Below are 24,302 nucleotides of genomic sequence, written 5' to 3' on the forward strand. Positions count from 1 at the left end.
GGATGCAAGTGGGTTTACAAGAAGAAAAGAGGAGCTGGAGGCGAAGTCGAAACTCTTAAAGCTGACTTGTAGCCAAGGGTTATACCCAAAGAGAAGGTGTGGACTATGAGGAAACTTTTAGTCCTATTGCCATGCTCAAATCCATCCGAATTCTTCTCTCCATAGCTGCTGCTTTCGATTATGAAATCTGGCAAATGGATGTCAAGACTGCCTTCTTTAATGGGGTACTTGAAGAAACCATCTATATGGAACAACCAGAAGGCTATGTTCTTCCAGGGCAGGAAAAGAAAGTTTGCAAATTAAATAGGTCTATCTATGGACTTAAGCAAGCTTCTCGCTCATGGAACAAAAGGTTTTATGAAATCATCAAGACCTACGGCTCTCTTCAGAATGAAGATGAACCTTGTGTTTACCAACTCAAGGAAGACCAAGTAGTAGTATTCCAGGTCCTTTATGTTGATGACATTTTTATTATTGGAAACAATGTCAAGAAAATGACTCACATCAAGGAATGGCTCAACACTCAATTCGATATGAAAGATTTGGGTGAAGCAGCCTATGTTCTTGGTATTCAGATTATCAAAAACCGGAAGAACAGATCTCTTGCTCTCTCTCAAACAACCTACATTGACAAAGTTTTAGAGAGATTCTCCATGAGCAACACCAATGGGGCAAACATGCCTTCTAGACATGGTATTCGTCTATCTAAGGAACAGTCTCCAACTAATCCTCAAGAGATAGAGGACATGGCGAAAATTCCCTATGCTTCTGCAGTTGGAAGTCTAATGTATGCAATGTTATGCACTAGACCTGACATCTGCAATGCAGTGGGAATCGTGAGCAGGTATCAGTCTAATCCAGGACAGGAACATTGGAATGCATTTAAGTATATTCTGAAATACTTAAAGAGTACAAGGAATCTTGTGTTAGTCTACAAGGGTGGTGCTTTAAATCCCATAGGCTACACTGATTAAGATTTCCAGGCAAGTCTTGAAGACAGGAAATCTACATCTTGGATGGTGTTTACTCTTGGGGGTGGAGCAGTGGTTTGGAGAAGTGCAAAACAAACCGCGATATCGGACTCGACTATGGAAGCTGAATACATAGCTGCAGCCGAAGCTGCTAAAGAACTTGTCTGGCTAAGAAAGTTCTTCACCAGCATCGGTGTCGTCCCTGGAATGGAAAAGCCTCTGGTCCTACTTTGTGATAATAATGGAGCGATAGCTAACAGTAAGGAACCTCGTAGCCACAAGAGAAGCAAACACATTGAAAGGAATTATCAAATTATCAGAGAATACGTGGCAAGAGGGGATGTACTAGTTGAGAAAGTTGACACAGAGGACAACCTAGCTGATCCATTTACCAAAGTCCTAGCCGTGACAGCATTTGAAAAGCACCATTAGAATTTAGGATTAATTGATATGTACTGATTAGTTTTATATTAGTGCAAGTGGGAGTTTGTTGGGTTTTATGCCCTAAATAAAACTCCATTTCAATGTAATCTATTTTATTCAACTTCAATAAAGAAACAGAAGTATTTTTCATTCATTTGTGTATGTTTTGGTTCACTTTATTAATTGCTTGTCTATTTGATTTATAAATTCATCTTAAACCTTTTTCACATACTTGATCCTGTTTATTGTGTTGTCAACACTTTGGAAAGTAAACATGACTATGTGAATAAAGTTTCCTAGATTTATCAGACACAGAGTTTTACTGATATGATAATCTACAACAAGAGTTTACTTGCATTTGGAAAAATGCTATGTTCTTTCCAGAACATTGTTTAAAGTAAAGCTCAGGTTGGATGCATGGAGTATGCATCGGAAGGGACCGATATTGAACTTTGACTTAGATTTATTAAACTTACCGTAATATCTATTCAAGTCAATATCGCCTAGTTGATCCTAGATCAAATGATCTTAATCCTGTTATGATTAGGCTCAATCTCAGGAGGCTATTCATGTTCTTTAATTTGTTAGTTAAGCCTACTTTTAGGTCAGGGTGATACGTACATTTTGGGAACACGGTAGTGCAATTGAGTGGGAGCGCTAACATAAACATGTAATCTATAGCTTCTATCTGGCGAATAGTAAGCAAAGGATGATCTCCTTCGAGCTTGACCAAACGAAAAATAAATGGTGGAGTACTCATTTCACATAAGCTGAAAGATCATTTATACGGGGTCAAGTGTTTTAAGGATAAAATACATAGTAGGGTGTAACGGTAATCTAATCCCTTTACAGTGTAGATCATTCATATAGAGGATCATTGATCAAATTAGGATTATAACAATGGATAAATAATGATGTGTCTATATGGTGGAACATATAGAGCATTTTATATACTGAGAGTGCAATTCTAAGTTCTATGCGTGGATTTAATGAAGAATTAATAAGTTAGTGAATTTTAGTAATAAATTCTTGATCTACTTATTGGAAGCTCGGTTATATAGACCCATGGTCCCCCCACTAGTTGAGATAATATTGCTTGTAAGACTCATGTAATTGGTTTTGATTAATCAATTATAATTCTCAAGTTAGACTATGTCTATTTGTGAATTTTTCACTAAGTAAGGGTGAAATTGTAAATAAAGAGTTTTTAGGGGCATATTTGTTAATTATGATATTTTGTATGGTTCAATTAATAAATATGATAAATGATAATATTATTTAATAATTATTTATAGTTATTAAATAGTTAGAATTGGCATTTAAATGGTTGAATTAGAAAATTGGCGTTTTTGAGAAAATCAAATGCAAAAGTGATAAAACTGCAAAATTGCAAAAAGTGAGGCCCAAGTCCAATCAACCATGGCCGGCCACTTTAGAGGATTTATCCTCTGATATTTTCATTATTCTAATGCCAAATAATTCAAACCTAACCCTAGTGGAATGCTATAAATAGATAGTGAAGGCTTCAGAAAAATAACACTTTTCATTCAAAAAAACCTGAGCCTCTCTCTCTACCTTTGGCCGCCCACTCTCTCTCTCTCTCTCTTCCTCCTTAATATTTCGAAACACTTAGGGTGTGATTGGTATAGAATTTGAATTTGATTTTATGTATTTAAAACTTAAAAAGTGTGGGACCTACACAGAAAACTTGATTGGTTTATTGTTTTTGAAAACTGATTTCAAAAACAAACTCAAAATTTTTAAAAGGATTTTGAAAACAACTTTTTCATGTTTTCAGTTGATCCAAAAACATGATTTTTGACTTTTTTTTTTCTTTCTTGAAATATCAACGGCTACTCTCTCTCTTTTTTTTATTCCTTTTCTTCTTTTCTTTATATTCTATTTTTTATTATTTTAAAGAAAGATTTTATTTCTTTTATTTCTTAATAAATAGTTTTTTTCTCCTACCTACATTTCTATTAATATATTATTTGTTATTTTTTTTCTCTAATATTATTATTAGACTATTTATTATTGTAAACAGATATTATAATAAAATGTAAATATTTTTTCTATTTTATAATAAAATAGATTTACTATTTTATTATAAATACACACTCTATTTTATTATTTTTATTTTTTATTATATATATTTTTAATTTATATTTACTTATATTATATTTTTTTTCCTTCAATCTCATATTCTAAAAGGATAAATAATATATAGTTTTTTTTTTTTTGATGAATCAAAAAGTTTCATTGCACAAACATCTTTATACAAACTAAGCTCTCCATGAAGGAAGCAAATAACTATACAATCATTATTTACAATTTATCAAACCATATCCTATCTTCCACTTTGATTTTCTTTGGTAAAACCCAAGATATTCTTGTTTTGATGTGCCATTTAAGCTCCTGAATATTCATAGACAACGGGCTCTGCTGCCATATATTTCCATTTCTCTGCTGCCAAATGAAGTAAACTAAACCAGCAATAGAGGCCGAAAAAACCTGCTGCTGGAATTTTGAACGCTTGGACCTGCTAATGCTCCGGATAAGTGAATTCAGATCACAAGCAGGAGCCTTCCAGCCAACCCATTCTTTCATTTGTTGGAGCAAGCTTCTGGTTTTGCTGCATTGAAAGAAAAGGTGAAGTTTGCTTTCGGGTTGACTGCTACAGAAACAACACTCTTCAACATTTGTTATGTGCATCCTTTTCAATCGATCTCTTGTCTTAAGTCTGTCCAACACAGCCATCCACAGTATAAAGCTATGCTTAGGATGATTGAGCCTAGACCAAGCTTGATTACACCAGTGAGTTCGATCTTGTGTCAGCTGAAGCTTCTTGTATGCATCTGCTATTTTGAATTCAGTAGCTAAGAGCTGGTTTGTATCCCATGTTCTTCTCATTTCATCTTTTAGATCCACAAGCTTCCTCCAATACCAACTACTATGGATGGAAGCCTTGTGGTTCCAACAATCACCATTCTTCAGATAGACACTATGGATCCATTTGACCCATAAGTTATCTTTCTTGGCAGCTAGTGTCCATATGTTCTTCATTAAGGCAGCCTTATTCCAAGTATTGGTATTTAAGAAACCTATTCCACCTTCAGCTTTGGAGAGGCAAATCTTACTCCAGGCTACGGCTCCAGCTCCTAACATATTGTTAGAGCCTTTCCATAGAAAACTCCTGCATATTCTTTCAATTTCAGCAACCACTTTCTTTGGCAAAACTAGGATCTGACTCCAGTATGTGTGAATGGTGAGGAGTACAGAGTTGATGAGAACAGCCCTACCTGCAAAAGAGATGTGTCTAGTGCTGCATATTTTGATGCGAGCTGTCATTTTGTCTACCAGGATATTGCATTTAGCCTGAGAAATTCTTTTTGAGCAAATTGGAATTCCAAGATACTTAAAAGGAACTGAGCTTCTGGTAAAACCAGAAATCTCAACCGCCCTTTGGATCTCTGCTTCAGGCATCCCCGCACAATAGATAGCAGACTTATTATTATTAGGCAAGAGACCTGAAGAACTTGACAAGAGTCTCAATCCTTGAAGCATTAGTCTGATGCTTTGCAGATCACCTTTACAAAAGAGAAGGACATCATCCGCAAAACATAGATGATTGAGCTTTAATTCCTTGCACCTGTCATGGAAACCAAACTCTGCTTTATTGGCCACTTTCTTCATGATTCTGCTCAGATATTCCATGCCAAGAACAAAGAGAAGGGGTGACATGGGATCACCCTGTCTCACTCCTCTTTTAGTACCAAAGAAGCCATGTAAGACACCATTAAAGTACAATGAGAATCTGGCTGTAGAGACACACTGCATGATTAAGTTGATGACCTTAGCAGGAAACTTAAAGGCAATAAGAATTTCCTCTAAGAAATCCCAATCTAAAGTATCATAGGCTTTTTGGAGATCGAGTTTAATCATGCAATTAGGCTTTACAGATTTCCTTCCATAGTGTCTGATGAGGTCTTGGCAAATCATAATGTTATGAGCTATAAATCTTCCTTTTACAAACCCACCTTGATTCTGAGCAATCAAATCTGGTAATATAACTTTCAACCTATTGCAGAGAAGCTTGGTAACAATTTTATAAAGGACATTACAACAAGCTATAGGTCTAAAGTCACTTACAGCATTCGGGCATTTGGTCTTTGGGACAAGGGTGAGCACCGTTGAATTCAGCTCTTTGACAGCTAGATACACATCTTCTTCCACTAATTCCCAATTTTCTTGTAAAAAGGAGCTACTATATCCATCAGGACCCGGAGCTTTGTTTTTTGGGATGTTGAATACAATCTTCTTGATTTCCGCTTTTGTGCAATCTGAATTTAGTATGTCTTCATGAGTCTTAGTTATTACGGCTCCTTGTCTCAGCATCTTTTTGTTAACTGGTAGTCTACTTTGCATTTTCGATCCAAGCAGACCTTGGTAATACTTCAAGAAGGCTTCTGTGATGGCAGCTGGGTCTTCTATCCTTTGTCCATCTCCATCTTCTATTGACAGAATCTTGTTTTGCCTCCTTCTTTCTCTTAAGCAGCTATGAAAGAATGCTGAATTTTGATCTCCCTCTTTTATCCAAGAAACTTTGGATTTCTGTTGTAAGAAGGAGATATATGCTTTATGAGTCAAAGCATAGTGTTCTCTTGCCTCTTTCTCCTCTTGCTGAAATACAACATTTAGTGGATCGGTCTGAAGGATTTCTTGCCTATGATTGAGATCTTCTCGAGCTTTAATATCTGAGGCTTGAATATCATTGAAGCTTTTGTTGTTTAGCTCTTTAAAGACATCTTTCAGAAGCTTCTGTTTAGAGACGATCTGAAACATTTTGGAGCCCCTTACTGCTTGCTGCCAAACTTGCTTTACTGCTGCCTTGTACTCTGGATGCATAGCCCACATGCTGAAATACTTAAATGGCTTCTTCCCACTTGGAATACTTGGATACACTTTGATTATTGCTGGAGAATGATCGAACAGTCCTTCATTCAGGAATAAGGCTTCGGCTTGCTGAAATAAATCAATCCACTTCTCATTTGCAAGAACTCTATCCAACTTAGCAAAAATCTTGTCACGCCCTTGTTGCTTGTTGCTCCATGTATATAGATTACCACTATACTAAATATCTTCTAAATTGCATGTGTGAGTGCAATCTAGAAAATTATTGCACACTTGATTCCTTACTTTGTCTCCTATTCTTTCATCAACTTGTAAAGTTGCATTAAAGTCACCAAGAACCACCCATGGCTCTTTTGTATTTAGCTCTTTTAAATCACACCATAAAGCTTTCCTTCCCAACTCATCATTAAAGCCATAAACAAATGTGAGTTGAAATTGGACATGGTTGCTAACCGTACAGATTCCTAAATGTATAACTTGGCTTGAACACTTCAAAATGTTAACTTGGAATTGAAGTGGATTCCAAGCAACAATTATTCTTCCTCCCTTGTGCCATGCAATATTTGTGGTAAAACACCATCCTTGGAACATTTGTTGGTATAAAGCCCCCAACTTAGAGGCCTTAACCCTTGTCTCGAGGAGACCAACCAACCCAACATTATGATGAGCAATACATTGCCTAACTTCTCGTTGTTTTTGTTGGGAGTTAATCCCTCGGACATTCCAACTTAAGATCCTATCCATTAGGAGAAGGAGGTCCTCCCCCCCCTCCTGTGTTACTCTGCCTCTCTTCAGCTTGAATAGGTACATCTACATGTGGTTCTTGTGCTGTCAAAACCTGGTATTGATTAGCTACTGCAGTAGGGCTTGATTGAGCTTTCTCTGTAGTTTTAATCCCCTTCACAACTGGCTGGAAATCATCTTCTGCATTAACAGTGTGATTCTTCCCATCAGTCGACTTTCTATTGTCCTTCTTAACTATCCATTCGGGTTGCTTGCTTTCCTTCTTCCTGCATTCATTTGTTTCATGTCCCAGCCCTTTACAATGTTTACACACAGTTGGCTTCCATTCATAATCAATGGAGACCGATACATTAGATCCAAATTCATCCTCAAACTCTATGATACTTGGAAAATCTTGATGAATTAGAACCTTAATAAGAACTCTAGGATAGCTCAACTTATCTCTTTCCCTTGTAACATCATCAACCATCAATGGATTACCAATATGCCCAATGATCTTGAATAAAGATTTTTGACCCCAGTATTTCAATTCCAAATCCGTGAGGTGAGCCCAAACTGGAACTGATCTGATATCCTCCTTCTTAAAGTTTGTATTAGGGTCCCAAGGTTTCATAATCACAGGTCTTTTATTGAAAAAAGTATATCCCCCATTCAATACAGTATTTCTTTCATCTATACTATGAAATCGAATTAAGAAAATTCCATAGGATAACATACCTACTTTGTCGATCTTGTCTTTCCATATGCGCCGAGCAAATCCTTCAAGAACAGATAATGGTGGGTTGGCTCCAAGAACATAACAAACTAAGGACGATTTCCAAAAAGAAACCTCATCCTCAATATCCTCATGAGTGATCTTGACTCTGGATTTACTCGTTGATCCCTCAAAAGCTGGTCCCAAATTCTTAATTATACCTCCAGTTCGAAGCACAGGGATGGGAGTTGATTTTCCAGCTGCAATTTCTTTTGAACACCTGTGATTTGCTTCAATGAATGATGAGAAATCATGGCGAATTTCCTCTTGCCTCAGAATTTCAGTCAGGGAGGATTTAGGCGATAATGGTCTGAATACATCTTCATTCACCCCCTCAATTTCCTCTTCGTCTTCTGAAAGTGCTAAGGGATCAATACTGAGATCCTCCTCTGGTACCAGCGACCCCTTCGATTTCACATTTAAGAGTTGTTTCGTTTTCCTTGCTGATGATTTTTGTCTCCCCCGTCCTCTTCCTCGCGATTTTGCCATGGCTTCAGCTCTCAGAGCTGTTCACGAGAGAGAGAAAAAAGAAAACTATAATAATATATAGTTTAAACAAATGTATTTTAAATGGTACCACTAAAACAAAATATAAAAATATACTTTATTTGAGTAATAAAAAATTTGAAGGAAAATATTAAAATTAATACAACTTAGTTACAATAATAAAGTATAAGTATTTATAAATAAAAAAAATAAGAAAAATCTAGCTTTAATTAAAAAAATAATGTTAATGTATTATTCATATAAATTTATAACTGTAACTATTGTGGAATTAAATATTAAAATTATATAACTTAATTTAGATATAAATATAAAATTTATTATCGTAGGCTATTTATTTAAAATTAAAATTATGTTCAGTTAAATTATTCATATATTTTAATACTGTTATATTTTTAAATTCTGTACCAATCATAGATTCAATTTTTTAAATTCAAAAACTGTTTACAGACACTGAACCAATCACATTTTCAGATTCGTATTTCCAATCACAAAATTCAAATTTTCATTTTAGAATACCAAATTTTGAAAACACAGTTTTCTAATCACGAACCAGTCAGCCCCTTAGTGATTAGAGTAGTGCCCACACACAACAAGTGATACCTCAATAATAGTGAGGAAGATCGTGAAGAAAGACTTTCAGCACCAAAGAATCAGAGAAAGAGATCCAGGTTCAGATCTTGATAATACTCTGCTACAGAAAGGATACAAGGGTTAGAGATCTGAACGGAAGGAGTCATTTAATTCTGCTACACCCAATGTAAGGTTTACTAAACTTTATATGTGTTTATTTCATCGTTTAAGAAAGTTCATATTTAGGGTGTTAATCAACATACTTGTGAGTAGATCTAAGATCCTGGTAAAATAATTTCCAACAGAGGACGACCTCGAGACTCTAGAACCAGGAGATAGGAAACAAACTAGGGGAATCCCCAAAACGTCTAGGAAGAACAACCTGAGTGTACAAGGGATCTTCCAATGGATAATCAAACAAATAATCAAGAGCAACGGGGAGATGTTCCTCAAGGTTCCCAAGGATTTACAAACTAATGGAACGAATGAAACGATGTACTAGAAGCGTTTCACAGGAATGAGGATGCAAGATAGCCTCAACCAGGGAACCAGGGAATCCCTCGTGGCAACGAGAGAAACCCTGGAAATCAACCAAGGTCAAGTGGGCTACCTCCAAGACACCCTCAACGCCCTTCTCGATCAGAGAAAGAGGATGTATACACATACTTGAATAGAGGACGTGTATCTAACCTCTTTCGAAGGAGAATGCCGATACAAAATGAAGTAAGTTCAAGTTCGGGACGTTCAAGGTCTCGATGACATAGTCGATCGGGTAGGAAAACGCGAGAGGGAAATGGACCTCGACATTATGCTGACCCATAAAGTATCAGCAATTCGTGAAGTTATCAATTTAAAAGTTACTCGGAGATCTGTAAGTAACTATGAGCGAAGGCAGCTTGACCTTCGAGAACACTAAATCGAAGACAACCAGATCTTCGTGAGCGTTTGAATCAAAATGCACCTAATTTGCGCCATTGGCTTAACCAAAATGCAAATCAACAGCAAGTGAACCCTATCCAATTACGAATAATTGAACTAGAAGATAAGTTTAGGAAGTATCAAGATGGAGAACATGGTAAATTTTCAGGCTACGACTCGGATGAGGAAACCGAGCCATTCCATCCAGATATCCTGAATTCTAAATTTCCCTAGGGATTTAAAAACCCACATGTTTCGCAGTATGATGGGACCACAGACCCAGTCTCTCACTTGAGCAACTTTAACACTATTATGCGAGCCAGCAATGTCACAAATAATCTACGTTGCATTTTATTCCTGACTTCTTTAACAAGAGCTGTCAGCAGCTAGTTCAACAAATTTACTCATCATTTTATAACGCCATGGGAACAACTGTCCAAGGACTTTAAAAAGTAATTTCAAGCCGCTAGAGACAAGCGACCTAAAGAATTGTCCTTAACCAACATAAAGCAGCAACCAGGCGAGTCACTTAAGGCTTACTTAAGTCGCTTTAGCACAGCCGCTGCAAAGGTCAGAAACCTCAATGAAAATATTCAACTCACTACACTTTAGGCGGGGATCTCAACTGACCTATCCATGGCTGGAGGCGAATTGTGGGATGACCTGCAGGGTCGCCGAGTGAGGAACATTAATGAATTTAATGAAAGAGCATAAGTATTTGTGTACAAAGAAGAAGCAAGAAACGAGATGAAGCTGTTGAAAACTGGCTCGAGAAGTAAACCCAGCACGAGTATAGCAACAACAAGCACGGTCTCAACTTAGGTGGAAAATCCTAGTGGTTCAAACACGAAAAGAAAGGATAGATCGAAAGAATCATCTAAGAATAAAAAGAAATAAAAAAAGCACGACAAGTATGTTTCGATATATTCAGTATACACTAAGTTGAATGAAACTCATGAAAATATATTTCTCGCAAATGAAAATAGGATTGCATTTCTCAAACCTAAGCCCATGAGGCATGTGAGACATAAGCGTGATTTCACAAAATATTGTCGATTTCACAAAGACATAGGGCATACTACTGAAGAATGTCGACAACTGAAGGAAGAAATAGAAAGTCTGATCTTGTGAGGATATTTCAGACAGTATGTAAGACATTAGGGAAACGATCCAAACCAGCCAAACAATCCTAATAACCCAAATAACTAGAGAATGCAACCTCCCCCTGTTGAGGGCGAGTATATCCTGATCATTTCAGGAGGACCACACCTCGCTGGAAATAGCAATAATGCCCATAAGAGGTATATCAATGAAATAAAAAATGGACAATCGACGTTTGCTCCAAAACCACTAAAAAGGGCAATGTCAAATGAACCTCCGATTATCTTCTTGAAGGAAGACACAAAACACGTATACCCACATGTTGATCCCCTCGTAGTAACAGTCAAACTCGCCGATAAGAGGGTGAAAATGGTATTGGTGGACAACAGGAGTTTAGTCAACATCCTTTACAAGGATACATTGAAAAAATGGGGTTAAAGGATGTGAAGTTAAAACCTTGCATGGTGAGCCTATGTGGATTCATATGTTATAGCATTGCTAGCCTAGGCATCATCAAACTCCCATTGATTGTAGGAGATCCACCGTTATCAACGACGCTGATGTAAGAATTTCTAGTTGTTGATCTTCCATTAGTATACAATGTATTGATCAGTCGCCCATCATTAATTGAACTAGGGGCAGTAAGTTCGATCAAGCACTTATCCCTAAAGTTTCCAACACAAGCAGGAGTAGGAGTATTCTGAGGTGACTAATTATTGGCACGAGAGTGTTATCAAATTGAACTTCAGAATAGGAGACCTAATCATCAATTGATGGTAATCATAATAGAAGAAGGCAATAAGGAAGAGGAGGGTCTAGATCCCAGGATCCAAGAAGAAAATAACTAGCTTAAACCTATTGAAGAGCTAGAAGAGATTATTTTAGATCCTAATTATCCCACACAATGTGTATACATTGGGAAGAATTTGGAAGAAAAACTAAAATAGTAATTAATCAATTTTTTAAAGGAAACCCAGGATCAATTTGCATGGAGCCACTCAAATATGATAGGGATAAACACTAATATCATTTGTCAGATTTCAAACATCGACCTCAGTTATCCAGCAAAAAGGCAAAAATGATGGCCATTAGACTTTGAAAGATAAGGGACACTTAAAGAAGAAGATGACAAGCTATTAACTAACGACTTCATACTCGAGGCCTTCTATCCCTCGTGGATTTCAAACCTAGTTCTTGTTCCAAAGCCAAATGGTACTTGGAGGACTTGTATAGATTTTACAGACTTGAATAAAGCATGTCCTAAAGATTGTTTACCACTACCCATGATCGACCAGTTAGTTGATGCAACAGCATGAAATGAGCTGATGACTTTTATGGATGCATATTCTAGATATAACCAGATCAAAATGCATGTCCCTGATCAAGAACATACAAGCTTTGTAACAAATATGGGACTTTATTATTATAAAGTCATGTCATTTGGATTAAAAAATGCTAGAGCGATGTATCAACGATTGGTGAATGGCATGTTCAAAAACCAAATCGGACGAAATATGGAAGTTTACGTCAATGATATGCTGGTAAAGTCAATAAAAAGTAAAGATCATACAAAGGACCACGCAGAATGCTTCAGTATACTTCGAATATATAATATGAAGCTTAATCCAAAGAAATGTTCCTTTGGAGTTTCCTCAGGAACATTTTTGGGCTTCATAGTAAATGTGAGAGGAATTGAAGCCAATCTAGAAAAGATAAAGGCCTTAATCGAGATGCTCTCACCAACAAAGCCGAAAGAAGTCCAAGCTTTGGCTTAACGCGATAAATGATTGAGGCCTCATTTCAATAATTATATTAGTTTACTGAAATATCTTTTACAACTAGCTAAGTGTTCTAAGGATAAATACATTGAAGGGTAGAACAGTAAATTTGTCCGTACTCGATGGAGATCATATATAGAGAATCTTTGACCATTTAGATTATAACAATGAATAATTAATAATATATCTATATCTTAGAACATATAGAGCGTTCTATATAATTAAGAGTGTTATTCCGAATCTATGATGAAGTCAGGAAGAATTAATAAGTTAGAGAATTTACTTGGTAAATTCTAGATCTATTTATTGGAAGCTTGATTATATAGGCCCATGGTCCCCACACTAGTTGAGATAATACTGCTTGTAGACACAGTTAATTGGTTTTAATTAATCAATTATAATTCTTAAATTAGACTATGTCTTATTTATAAATTTTCACTAAGCAAGGACTTAATTGTGAAGAAAAGAGGTTTTAGGATTTACTTGTAAATTGAGAGACTTTGTAAGGTCTAGTTAATAAATAAGTTAAATGACAATTTTATTTGATAATTAATTATAATTATTAAATAAATAATTTCGATATTTATAGAGCTAGAATTAAAATATGGCATTTGTGAAAAGAAAAATGAGTTAAATTAATGACAAAATTATAACTAGTGAGGCCCATGACATGGGCAACCACTTAAGTCCAACAAATTTATTATTTTATCTTTTTTTAATTCTATTTAATTCTAAACTAAACCCTAGTTGAAATACTATAAAAGGAATAAGATATTCTCATCCATTTATAAAAAATAGCCTAGTTTTCATTCTTTATGAGACAACTAGTAAATGAGAGTCTCCTTCCTTTGTATATTTATATTCGTATTCTTGTTCTTCATCAATTGATGAAGCCTGTAGTGATAGAGTACCATGCCCACTCATATCAAGTCAAGTACTCAATCATAGTTGGAAGATTGTGAAAAATCCAACACCCGAAGGAGATCCAGGCTCAAATCTTGTTATTACTCTACGACCGAAAGGAACAAGGATTTGAGATCTAAGCGGAAGAAGATATATTATTCTACTATAATCAATGTAAGGTTCACTAAACTTTATATGTGTTCATTTTCATTATTTTATTAGGAATTCATATTTAGGGTGTTAGATTATAGTTAACAATCAAACATACATGTTAGTAAATCTAGATCCTGGTAAAATAATTTCTAACACATTACCCTTTTTAACAACCACTTTCCTAATGATATTGTTCATGATATCCTGTCTCCTCCCCCTCCTGACATTAATTACCTTGATACTCTTTTCTGGCAGCATACCAATTCTAGCCACTACACTGTCAAAACAGGGTACTTTCTAGCCAAATCCATAGCTAATGTTTCCAGGCCTTCTGCTTCAAACACTAATCTCCTCAATACTTGGTGGAAGTCCTTTTGGATGCAGAACATTCCCTCCAAAGTTAAGCACTTTATCTATCGCCTCTGTTATGACACCATTCCCACTGCTGTTAACCTACATCGTAGAAATAGTTATCCCTCCCCCAATTGTCCTCGTTGTGACCTGTATCCTGAGTTTATTCAGCATGCTTTTCTTTTGACTATAAGTGTGTTAAGAGGGTGTGGTCAGGTACGATTTTTAAGCACACTCTTAGTATTTTGAGAGAAAAAAACATCATTGATATATTGTTATACATTAAATACCACTTTCCAAGTGATACTTTTAACCATTTTCTGTGCATTCTTTGGAAGACTTGGAACAATAGGAATTCTTTTGTGTTCAGGAATCAATAGAAACAACCCTCCAAGATATGTTAGGAAGTAGAGGATTTTTTGGCCTTTTACCAGCAGGCTCAACAACATTAAAGAACTCATCTTCCTCCTCATAGTCTAAACCAAAGCAAGGAGTGGCTTTGGCTACCTCCAGAGACGGGGAAACAAAAGCTTAATGTAGACTGTGCTGTTTCAACCAGGGAAAGAAAATCAGGTGTTGGCGCTTTGGTTCAAAACTCTTTAGGACAAGTCATGGCTGCTATGGCTAAGAACCATCACAGGAAGATGCCCAAAAAAATAGCTGAAGGTTGAACATTATTACAGGCACTGCGCTGGCGTCGAGAGAGCAACATTGAAATTTACCAGATAGAATCAAACTACTTAAACCTCATTTTGAACATCCAAGCAAGTGATACTAGTTTACTGAATATGGAGCAATTGTGAGCTCTATACGAGAGGTGTTATCTTCACTCCCCACTGTTTCTCTTCAACACATTCCGCGACAAGAGAATACAGCCGCACATAACTTAGATCAAATGGCTATTGGGCTAGATAACACTTGGCATTGGAATAGCAATGACCCCTACCCATTTTTGTTGTATTTTGTTTCGGTCGTTTCCATTCAAAAAAATGGTATGTAATAGTATATATGTTGAGACGATTTTTCAACTTTTTTTTTTGTGTAGATATGGTTTTAGAATTCCTACGTACTAGTATCTCACATCTCATTGATTCTATATTGTGTGATTCTGTAAGAGAAGTTTTCCTGTTAGTAAAATCTAAAAAATGTTCACATAAAAATTATAAAATTCAACAAATAGGAAAAAAGATGGTATCAAACTTAATTTCTCTTTTTCACCCAAACCAAAATAAACCTTTAGACAAGAAACAAAAGGAAATTTTTTTAAAAAATGATAGGCAAAATAATTCTCTGCTCCACAAAACATAAGTAACAAAAAAAAAAAAAAAAAATCAAATGATCCCAATAGGTTAGAAAAAACTTTAATATTTGAGATTTTCTTAAAGCCCCTTAGTTGATCTCTCCTAAATGCCAAACATTGAATCTCAAATGAGTAAAGAATGGAATAGAAATAATAATAAAAAAAGAATATAAGAATAAATCTTTATTAATTTAACTTTTAATTATTGAAATAAAATTTTAAATTTTGGGTGAGTTTCAAGCTTAGATAAAAAATGGTAAACGAATGTGAAATTCTTAGGTTCACAATTAAATCCTAGAATATAATAAGTATTATATAATCATTACAAAAAACAAAATTAATGAGCTTTTGTTGTAGGCTTGTTTTTTTTTTTTTGAAAAATAAATCAATTTTTTTTTGAAAAAGTTATTAAAAATATACAATATTATATTTTATTTATCAATTTAAAAATTTATAATTAAATAGCCTACAAAGTATTAATTGCATTGATATTTTTAAATTAGGCTAATTAGTAATTTTTCCCCCCAAACTTTGGCATGTACTAAATCGTGCCCCCTGAACTTTTTTGGTCGTTAGAAATTCCCCCCAAACTATTGAGATTGTTAAATTTAAGGACTTTTTTCTAATTCATTCAATTTAACTGTTTCAGTGATTGTTTATGTACTAAACCATGCTCCCCAGACTTTGATATCTACCAAATCACGCCCCTCAAACTTTGATATGTACTAAATTATGCCCCTTGAACTTTCATTCATTTTAGAATTTTTTTACTAAAATTAGACAAAAGTCCTTAAATTTAACAATCTCAATAGTTCGGGAGAATTTTTAACGGCCAAAAAAGTTCAAGGGGCACAATTTAGTACATGTTAAAGTTCGGGAGGAAAAATTACTAATTAGCCTTTAAAATATGCATCAAATGTACCAAGGAATGAATTTAGAATAAGAATGAATGGACAAGGAATGGAAAGAGAATGAAAAAGAATCTAAGATTGAATCTTTATTAGTTTAATTTTTAATTATTTAAATAAATTTGAAATAGAAGCCCATGTAAGCAAGTTACCCTTTCAAAAGTTTGAAAAGTCAAAAAAATAAGTTAAACCTAGTCAGCGATTCTCAACTATTTGGGAGGAATAAAAATATGGGAATGAGAATGGGAATAGGAATAGGAATGGAATGGAATAAAATTTAAAATGAATACAAAAAATTGATAAAAAAATCATTAATTTTTTTTTCTTGTTACATTGGAATGGTCATTCCTTTCTTTTTAAAATGGAATAGCTATTCCACCAAAATGATGGAAAGAGTATTCCATTGGAATTCTATTCCAATACTTTAAAATGCAACCAAACAAAGGAATGGAATAAAAAATTGTTTTCTTTCCATTCCATTCCATTTCATTACCTCCAACCAAACGCCACCTAAGAGTTAAAAGTAAGAGTTTCATCGATAGATATATTTTATGGGTTCTATTTTAACCGAACCCATATTTAAATATACATATATATATATTCATACACTTATATATATATATTTAAATACACATGTATATACATACTCACCCATATATACATACATACACATATATATATACAAAAGTACACATACAAGCTCATATATATCCACAAAACACTTGTACATATATATATATTCTAACTATACACATATATAAACAAAATTAAACCTAAATTAATATATACAAAATTAAACCTAAATTAATATACACAAATAAAAATTAGAAGTTATCTTGATTAAAAGTGAGAAATTCAGAAGTGGAATTGGAGGCTCGGTTAGGAGTGGCTTGAGGTGCAGGCGGTGGTTAGAGTTATATTTCATTTTTTTTATTTGTCTAAAAAATTAATTAGAGAGGGGGAGAGAGATTGAGGGTAATGAGAGAGAGAGAGAGGGGGGGGGGGAGATGATGGTGGTAAGGGAATGAAGAAGAATATGATGAAGAGAAAGAAAAAAATGGAGAAAAAGGGTTCGGTGTTGGGTTTTATTCAACATTAATTTTTACCAGTGCACTTAGGCTCGTAGGTAAGAGTCAATTTTGAATAAAACCTTTGTCGGTGCACTTAGGCTCGCTGGTAAAAGTTTTTCCTTAAATTAAAAAAATGAAACACATCGTTTTATTAATTGTAAAAATTTTTGTTAGCGAACCTAAGTGTACTGGTAGAACTTTTCACCTAATTTTCTGCGCACGTTTTTACTGTACAGGAATTCAACCGCCAAAAATTTTAGTACTTTTGCTAGCATATTTATTTTCCTGCAAAAGTGAAATTAATATGCCAAAAATTAATTACCTTTTGTCGGCACACTTACTTTCGGCGACAAATGTAGAATTGAACAGCCAAAATTTCCCACCTTTTGTCGGTAAAACTAATTCAACGGCAAAAGTAACTTATACCGGCAAAATAAGTGGTCGGCATGAGTGTTACCCAAGGGAATAAATTAGCTACATTTTTTCGGCGAGGTTCATTAACTACGCTGACAAATGTTGACTTTTTTTGGTGCAGTTAATGAACTTGGCCGACAAAAGTCATTTTTCTTGTAGTGGAAAACTGTGGACCATCTTCCCTAAAATATACAAACAGGCTAAGTGATATCAAAATATCGCTTACACATCAAAAAATACATCCCCAACGTGTTTTCTCACTCACCTAGCGTCCAGGTTGATATCACATGTCAAACTGGACACTGGATGTCAACTTGGGCGCTGAGAATGAGATGTCAACCTCCTCGCTGGGTCCAGAATAGCCTTCAGTAAAATGACCTTAACTCACTCAATATTAATCTGATTGATGCGATTCAACTTGCATTTCGAAGCTATTTAAGTGCTCTATAAAGTCCTGTACCGCACCTCAATCGAAATTCTGAATTTATTGACTCCAAATTTTACCCCAATAGAGTTACAAATTTAAGCTACAACTTACCCGAAATAGGTTCTGTTGGCGCGACTTAAACTTTAAAAATTGACAATTAACCTCTGAACTCAAATTCAACCGTTAGATCATCATCTACGGTAAAAAATAGTCTAACATTATTTTTTCATATTTTTTGGATTATTTTATTCTCATTTAATAAAACATCTTTCACTTATAAAAGGAGAGCTCCTCTTGCTCATTATTCACATTCAGAAAAGTATTCACAAGGTCAGGGCATATCTCTCTCTAGTTTCTCTCTCTAGAAATTAGAGCTTTCACCCTTAGCCAATTTCCTTGTAATTCTCGTGAGAAATAAAAATTTCAAGTAGACGTAGCTCCATTACCATCGCAACATGGGGAATGAACTACTATAAATTTTGTGTATTTTTCTAAATTATATACTTACATTTATTATTCATCTCGCCAATCTAATAAGTTGATGTTGGCCACTTTCAGCGTCAATGGATTGGAATAGTGTTTTCTAATCCACTACAAGCGGCGGGGGTATTAGCGGCGGACCCCCTTTTTGGTCGCTATTGGGGGGCAGATTTTTTTTTTTGAAAAAGCAGCGGGGTATTAGCGGCGGACCCCGCCGCTAATAGTATTTTGTTTTTTTAAAAAAAATAAATAAAAAATTAATTACTATTAGCGGCGAGGTCCGCCGCTAATAGCCCTATAAAAACCCCATCTGTCGACTTTCCCATTTTTCCTCTCTTCTCTTCAAATTCAAACCCTAATACCCCACTTTCCCCATTTCAAATTCCAGTCCCAACCGCCTCTGCCTCCGGCTCCCCCCAACTGCCTCCGCCTCCGATTTTGGTGACGACAATCTCACGGCGGCTTCTCAACACAGGTATTGAATCTACACTTTCCCATTTTTCTATTCGATTTATGGTTTTCATTTGTGATTGAATTTTTTTTGCGCTTGTTTGTGATTTATTTTCATCTCAAACTGCTAAAAAAATTGTAGGAAAAACTATTTATTTTTGTGTGAAAAATGTCTAAATTATATCTGTATATGTATTGTTTATTGTGGTATGTATATTTTTGATATATAATCTGTGTATTTTAGATCAGATTTTTTTTTTGTTCTGTGTTAGATCAGTATATATATTGTTCATTTGTGTATATATATATAATAATATATGTATTTATATATATATATATATTTTATTTGGGTATATCTATATTAATTTGTGTATATATATAAGATTTGGGTATTTATATAATATAATCTGTGTATATATATATATTTAATTTGGGTATTTATTAATTTATTTGTGTATATATGTTAACTGTGTATGTATATTTAATTTGAGTATTTATTGATTTATTTGGGTATATATGTTTACTGTATATATATATTTCATTTGAGTATTTATTATTTTATTTGGGTATTTAGTTCACTGTGTGTATATATATATTTGATTTGGGTATTTATTGTTTTATTTTGGTATATATGTTCACTGTGTATATATATATGATTTGGTTATATTTTTGAAATATAATGTATTGTTTGTATATTATATATATAATAATGTTGTTTTTGTTTATATAAGTGTATATTTAATATATACAGTTTTGGTAATATTATATATGCTAAATAAATATATTTTGTAAAGTTTATATAAATATTTTATTGTTGTATTTTTTTTTTTACTTTTTAATTTATTATGTGGAATTAAAAGTATTTATTTTGTTATTTTCAGATTAAGTGAAAGGATCAAGAAAGTGGACACACAATTTCTTTTGTGAACTGTATGTATTTATTAATGTTTATTTTTTGTTGTTATAGTATAATTTTTATTTGATGTAATTAATTTTGTTGGGTATGTTAAATATGTAATATCATCATAATATAGTGAGAATAGTGAAAAAATTATTAAATATAATTTTAGTTAGTAAGTTTTGTAATTTGTTATTTTTTAAATAAAGAAAAATGAAAACAAAGAAAAAAAAGTATAATATAACATAATAATTTGAATATTAAAAATTAAAAAGTTAAGTGAAAGGAATTTTTCAATTTTAATATAAATTGTAATTAAATTATTAAACTTTTATGTTCGGTTTTAAGAAAAAACATGTTAATGGAACTTTATGCTGTGATAATTTTATTATTATAAAAAATTGAGAATAATAATAGAATTAAAAAATTATAATTTAATATTAATTTATTTTATAAAGATAAACTTTTATTTTTATAAATTAAATAAAAAAATTAGTTTAAATTTTAATAAATTATATAAATTTTTAAATAATATATTTTGTTTAAAATAAATAATTCATAAAAAAGAATTTATTAATTTTTTTAATTTAAATGTAATTGGTAATTAAATGAATAAATTTTTTTTAAAGTTTATTAGAATTAAATTGTTAATATTATTCTTTTACTTAAAAGTTGAAATAACATGTGTGTAATCTAAAAAACTTTTATAATACTATAAATTATTAAACTTTTAATATTACATTTGTGGTTTATATTGTAGATAGGGAAAATAGATAAGTTTATTAATTATTTAAATCTAGAAACTAAGTTTATTAATTTTTTTTATATAAATTAATAAATAACATAAAAATTAAAATGTTTTTATAGAGTAATTTGTTCATTTTTTTAATTTAAGTTTTAATTATAATTTAATGAATAAATTTTTTATTTAAATGTGTGTAATTCATAAAATATTCATAAAATTTTATTAATGTTGAAAATAATATCTCAATGCTTTTGTATACTTATAAATATATACCATAGCTTTGTTATATTTCATAACACTTTACAAATCATTCAAATTTGTAACACTTTATTTGTGACCTAAATTGTAGATGGCGACAATCGATAAGCTTGGACCAAAATCAGAAATCGTGGTTGCCATGAATTTTGGAATGGTCTACAAGCCTTTTTAGCAATGGCATCAGAACATAAGGATTGTGATGGAAGAATTCGATGTCCTTGTGTGAGATGTATAAATAGTATGTTTGAAAAAATAGATAGGGTTAGAGCACACATATTTGATCGAGGTTTTATGCAAGGATATGAGAAGTGGATTTATCACGGGGAGCCTGAGGATGCTGTCGATGATGTAGCAGTTGCCGATGTTGAATCAGAGGATGAAATGATTCCTATTCTAGAAGACTTCTTTCCCTCGACAACAGAGGATGTACAAGGAGAAGATGAACAACCAACCACAAACCCACATTTTGATGACTTATTTGAGGAAATTGAAGTTGAATTGTATCTCAGTTGTGATTGGATTTCGTCTCTCAACTTTTTAGCAAAGCTATTGCATTTAAAAGCTAGAGGAAAAATTCCTAATAACATCTTTGAAGAATTGTTGAAGCTGTTAAAGTTTGCATTTCCGAAGGAAAATAATATTCCAGCAACTTACTACGAGGCAAAAAAGAGGTTGAAGAAATTAGGCTTGGGTTATGACTCTATCCATGTCTGTTTGTATAATTGTTGCTTATTTTATAAGGAGAATGCACCAAGGAGGCTTGTCCAGTTTGTGGAACTAGTCGTTGGGTTACTTCCGAGAACGGCAAAGGAAAAAAAGTTCCTTGCAAAGTCATGCGATACTTTCCGTTGACACCTCGACTTAAAAGATTATATAGTTCGAGGATTACAGCGAAGAGCATGATATGGCATCATACTAGAAAATCAAAATATGATGGGGTGTTGCGACACCCTGTCGATGGTCTCGCTTGGAAAGACTTTGATGCAAAACATCCTGAGTTTGCAAGGGACCCAAGAAATGTTCGACTGGGGTTAGCTGCTGATGGATTTAATCAATTTGGCAACATGAGTCTTGCATACAGCATGTGACCAGTAGTGTTGGCTAATTATAATCTACCACCTTGATTATGTATGAAAGATAATTATTTTTTGCTATCTACCCTAATTCCTGGTGCAAAATCTCCGGGTAAAGACATGGATATATTTTTAAGACCGTTGGTGGATGAATTAAAGGAGTTGTAAAATAATGGGGTACCAACGAGAGATAGTTCGACCAACTTGATGTTCACCATGCGTGCTGCGCTTTTGTGGACAGTGAATGATTTTTCTGCTCGTAGTAGCTTGTCTGGGTGGAGTGGTCAAGGTTATAAAGCTTGCCCTACTTGTAATGAAGACACGACGTCCATTCGAGTGATCGAGAAGACATCATATGTTGGTCATAGAAGGTTCTTGCCAAGTAACCATGCAATGAGAAGGGATACTCGATTTGATGGTAAAGTTGAAAGAAGACCTCCTCCAAGACGATTTACTTGTGAAGAGATATTATCACAAGTTAATACTCTTGAACCCCAAATTCTTGGACATCATGAAAATTTTGGGGGCGTGAAACGTAGAAGAGTTGCAGAAACTTGTAATTGGAGGAAAAAAAGTATTTTCTACGAGTTGGAGTATTGGAGCACGAATATTTTAAAACACAACCTTGATGTCATGCATGTTGAGAAGAATGTGTGTGACAGTCTCCTAGGAACCATCTTGGATAATGATAAATCAAAGGACACAACCAATGCGCGACATGATTTAAAGAAGATGGGTATTAGGGAATCGTTGTGGATTTATGAAGATGGGAATGGGAGGCTAATGAAACCGCATGCTCCTTATGTTTTGACTCGTGAGAAAAGAAAACTATTTTGTCAATTTGTTAAAGGAATCAAGTTTCCCGATGACTTTTGTTCAAATTTAAAGAGCAAAGTTTCTCCAGATGAGTCTAACATTATTGGGCTAAAATCCCACGATTGTCATGTCATTATGCAGCGAGTACTAGCGGTTGGTGTCCGTAAATTTCTACCTCGTGACACTGCAACAACTATTACTCAGCTGTGTGATTTTTTTCGACAATTATGCTCTAGAACTCTAAATGTAAAAGATATGGAGGATGCTCAAAAAAATTTAATTCTGTTATTATGCAAGATGGAATTGATTTTTCCTCCAACTTTTTTTGACATAATGATACATTTGGTGTTGCATTTGCCTGAAGAAGCGATACTGGGTGGCCCGGTCTTTATAAGATGGATGTATCCTTTTGAAAGGTACATGAAAAAATTGAAGAATTATGTGGGAAACAAGGCACGTCCTGAAGGGTCAATTGCAGAAGGTTATGTTGCTGATGAGGCAGTAACCTTTTGTTCAATGTACTTTAAAGGGTGTGAAACAAGATTTAATCGGCTTGATCGAAATGAAGATGCGCCTTCTGTGTCTCGCTATCTCTCAGTTTTTAATTCTCAATCTCGTCCTCTGACTAGTGGAATTATCAAGCCTCTTGATCGTATGGGTCGTGAAAAAGCTGAGTGGTACATTCTTCAAAATTCTCCTGAAATCCAAGCTTACTTAGAGTAAGTTTGTTACATTTTTATAAATTATTTTATTAAATTTTAAGTTTTTATTCTCTATTTCCCTCTATCATACCTTGACATTATCATACTTCACAGTGAACATTTGGACAAGATCAAACATGAATATCCTAATGGTAACCACGATGTCTTGCATAGGCAAACTTTCCGTCCATGGTTTCATAAGAAGGTATAATGACAAAATTGTAAAGCTTTAATTGAACCATTTATATTCCTCTCATATTAATACATTTTATGTATTTAGATATATGAGTTGCACAAGCTTAGAACTTTACAAAATGGTGATGAGTTACTCGCTCTAGCTTCTGGCTCCGATTACTTAGCAACATATTACGAAGGTTGTGTGGTGAAAGGTGTTCGGTTTATTGCGTCGAAGCGAGACGAAAAGCGGAAGACACAAAATAGTAGTGTTACTGTTGCTGGAACTGAAGGGTTTAATTACTATGGCACACTTGAAGATGTAATCACTATATCTTATACTGGTGCATATACAGTGACATTGTTTGAATGTAAATGGTATAACACTAATCCATTAAGAAAGAAGACAATCACTGAAAATAATATAACCAGTATAAATACTCGTGGATATTGGTATCAAGAAGAACCGTACATCCTTGCTAACTAGGCCAAGCAAGTTTTCTA

The 24,302-nt window shown here is 34.0% G+C and overlaps 1 protein-coding gene across 1 annotated transcript; it reads left to right on the forward strand.

Moving 5' to 3' along the window:
* Positions 1 to 21,208: 21,208 nt before the first annotated feature.
* LOC115695162 (uncharacterized) lies at positions 21,209 to 22,122 on the forward strand. The gene is made up of 2 exons (XM_030622252.1): positions 21,209 to 21,725; positions 21,776 to 22,122. The coding sequence occupies exons 1-2, from the start codon at positions 21,209 to 21,211 to the stop codon at positions 22,120 to 22,122; spliced, it is 864 nt and encodes a 287-aa protein (XP_030478112.1).
* Positions 22,123 to 24,302: the final 2,180 nt, after the last annotated feature.

Source organism: Cannabis sativa, chromosome 6 (genome assembly GCF_029168945.1).
Source record: "Cannabis sativa cultivar Pink pepper isolate KNU-18-1 chromosome 6, ASM2916894v1, whole genome shotgun sequence".
Classification (NCBI taxonomy): domain Eukaryota; kingdom Viridiplantae; phylum Streptophyta; class Magnoliopsida; order Rosales; family Cannabaceae; genus Cannabis; species Cannabis sativa.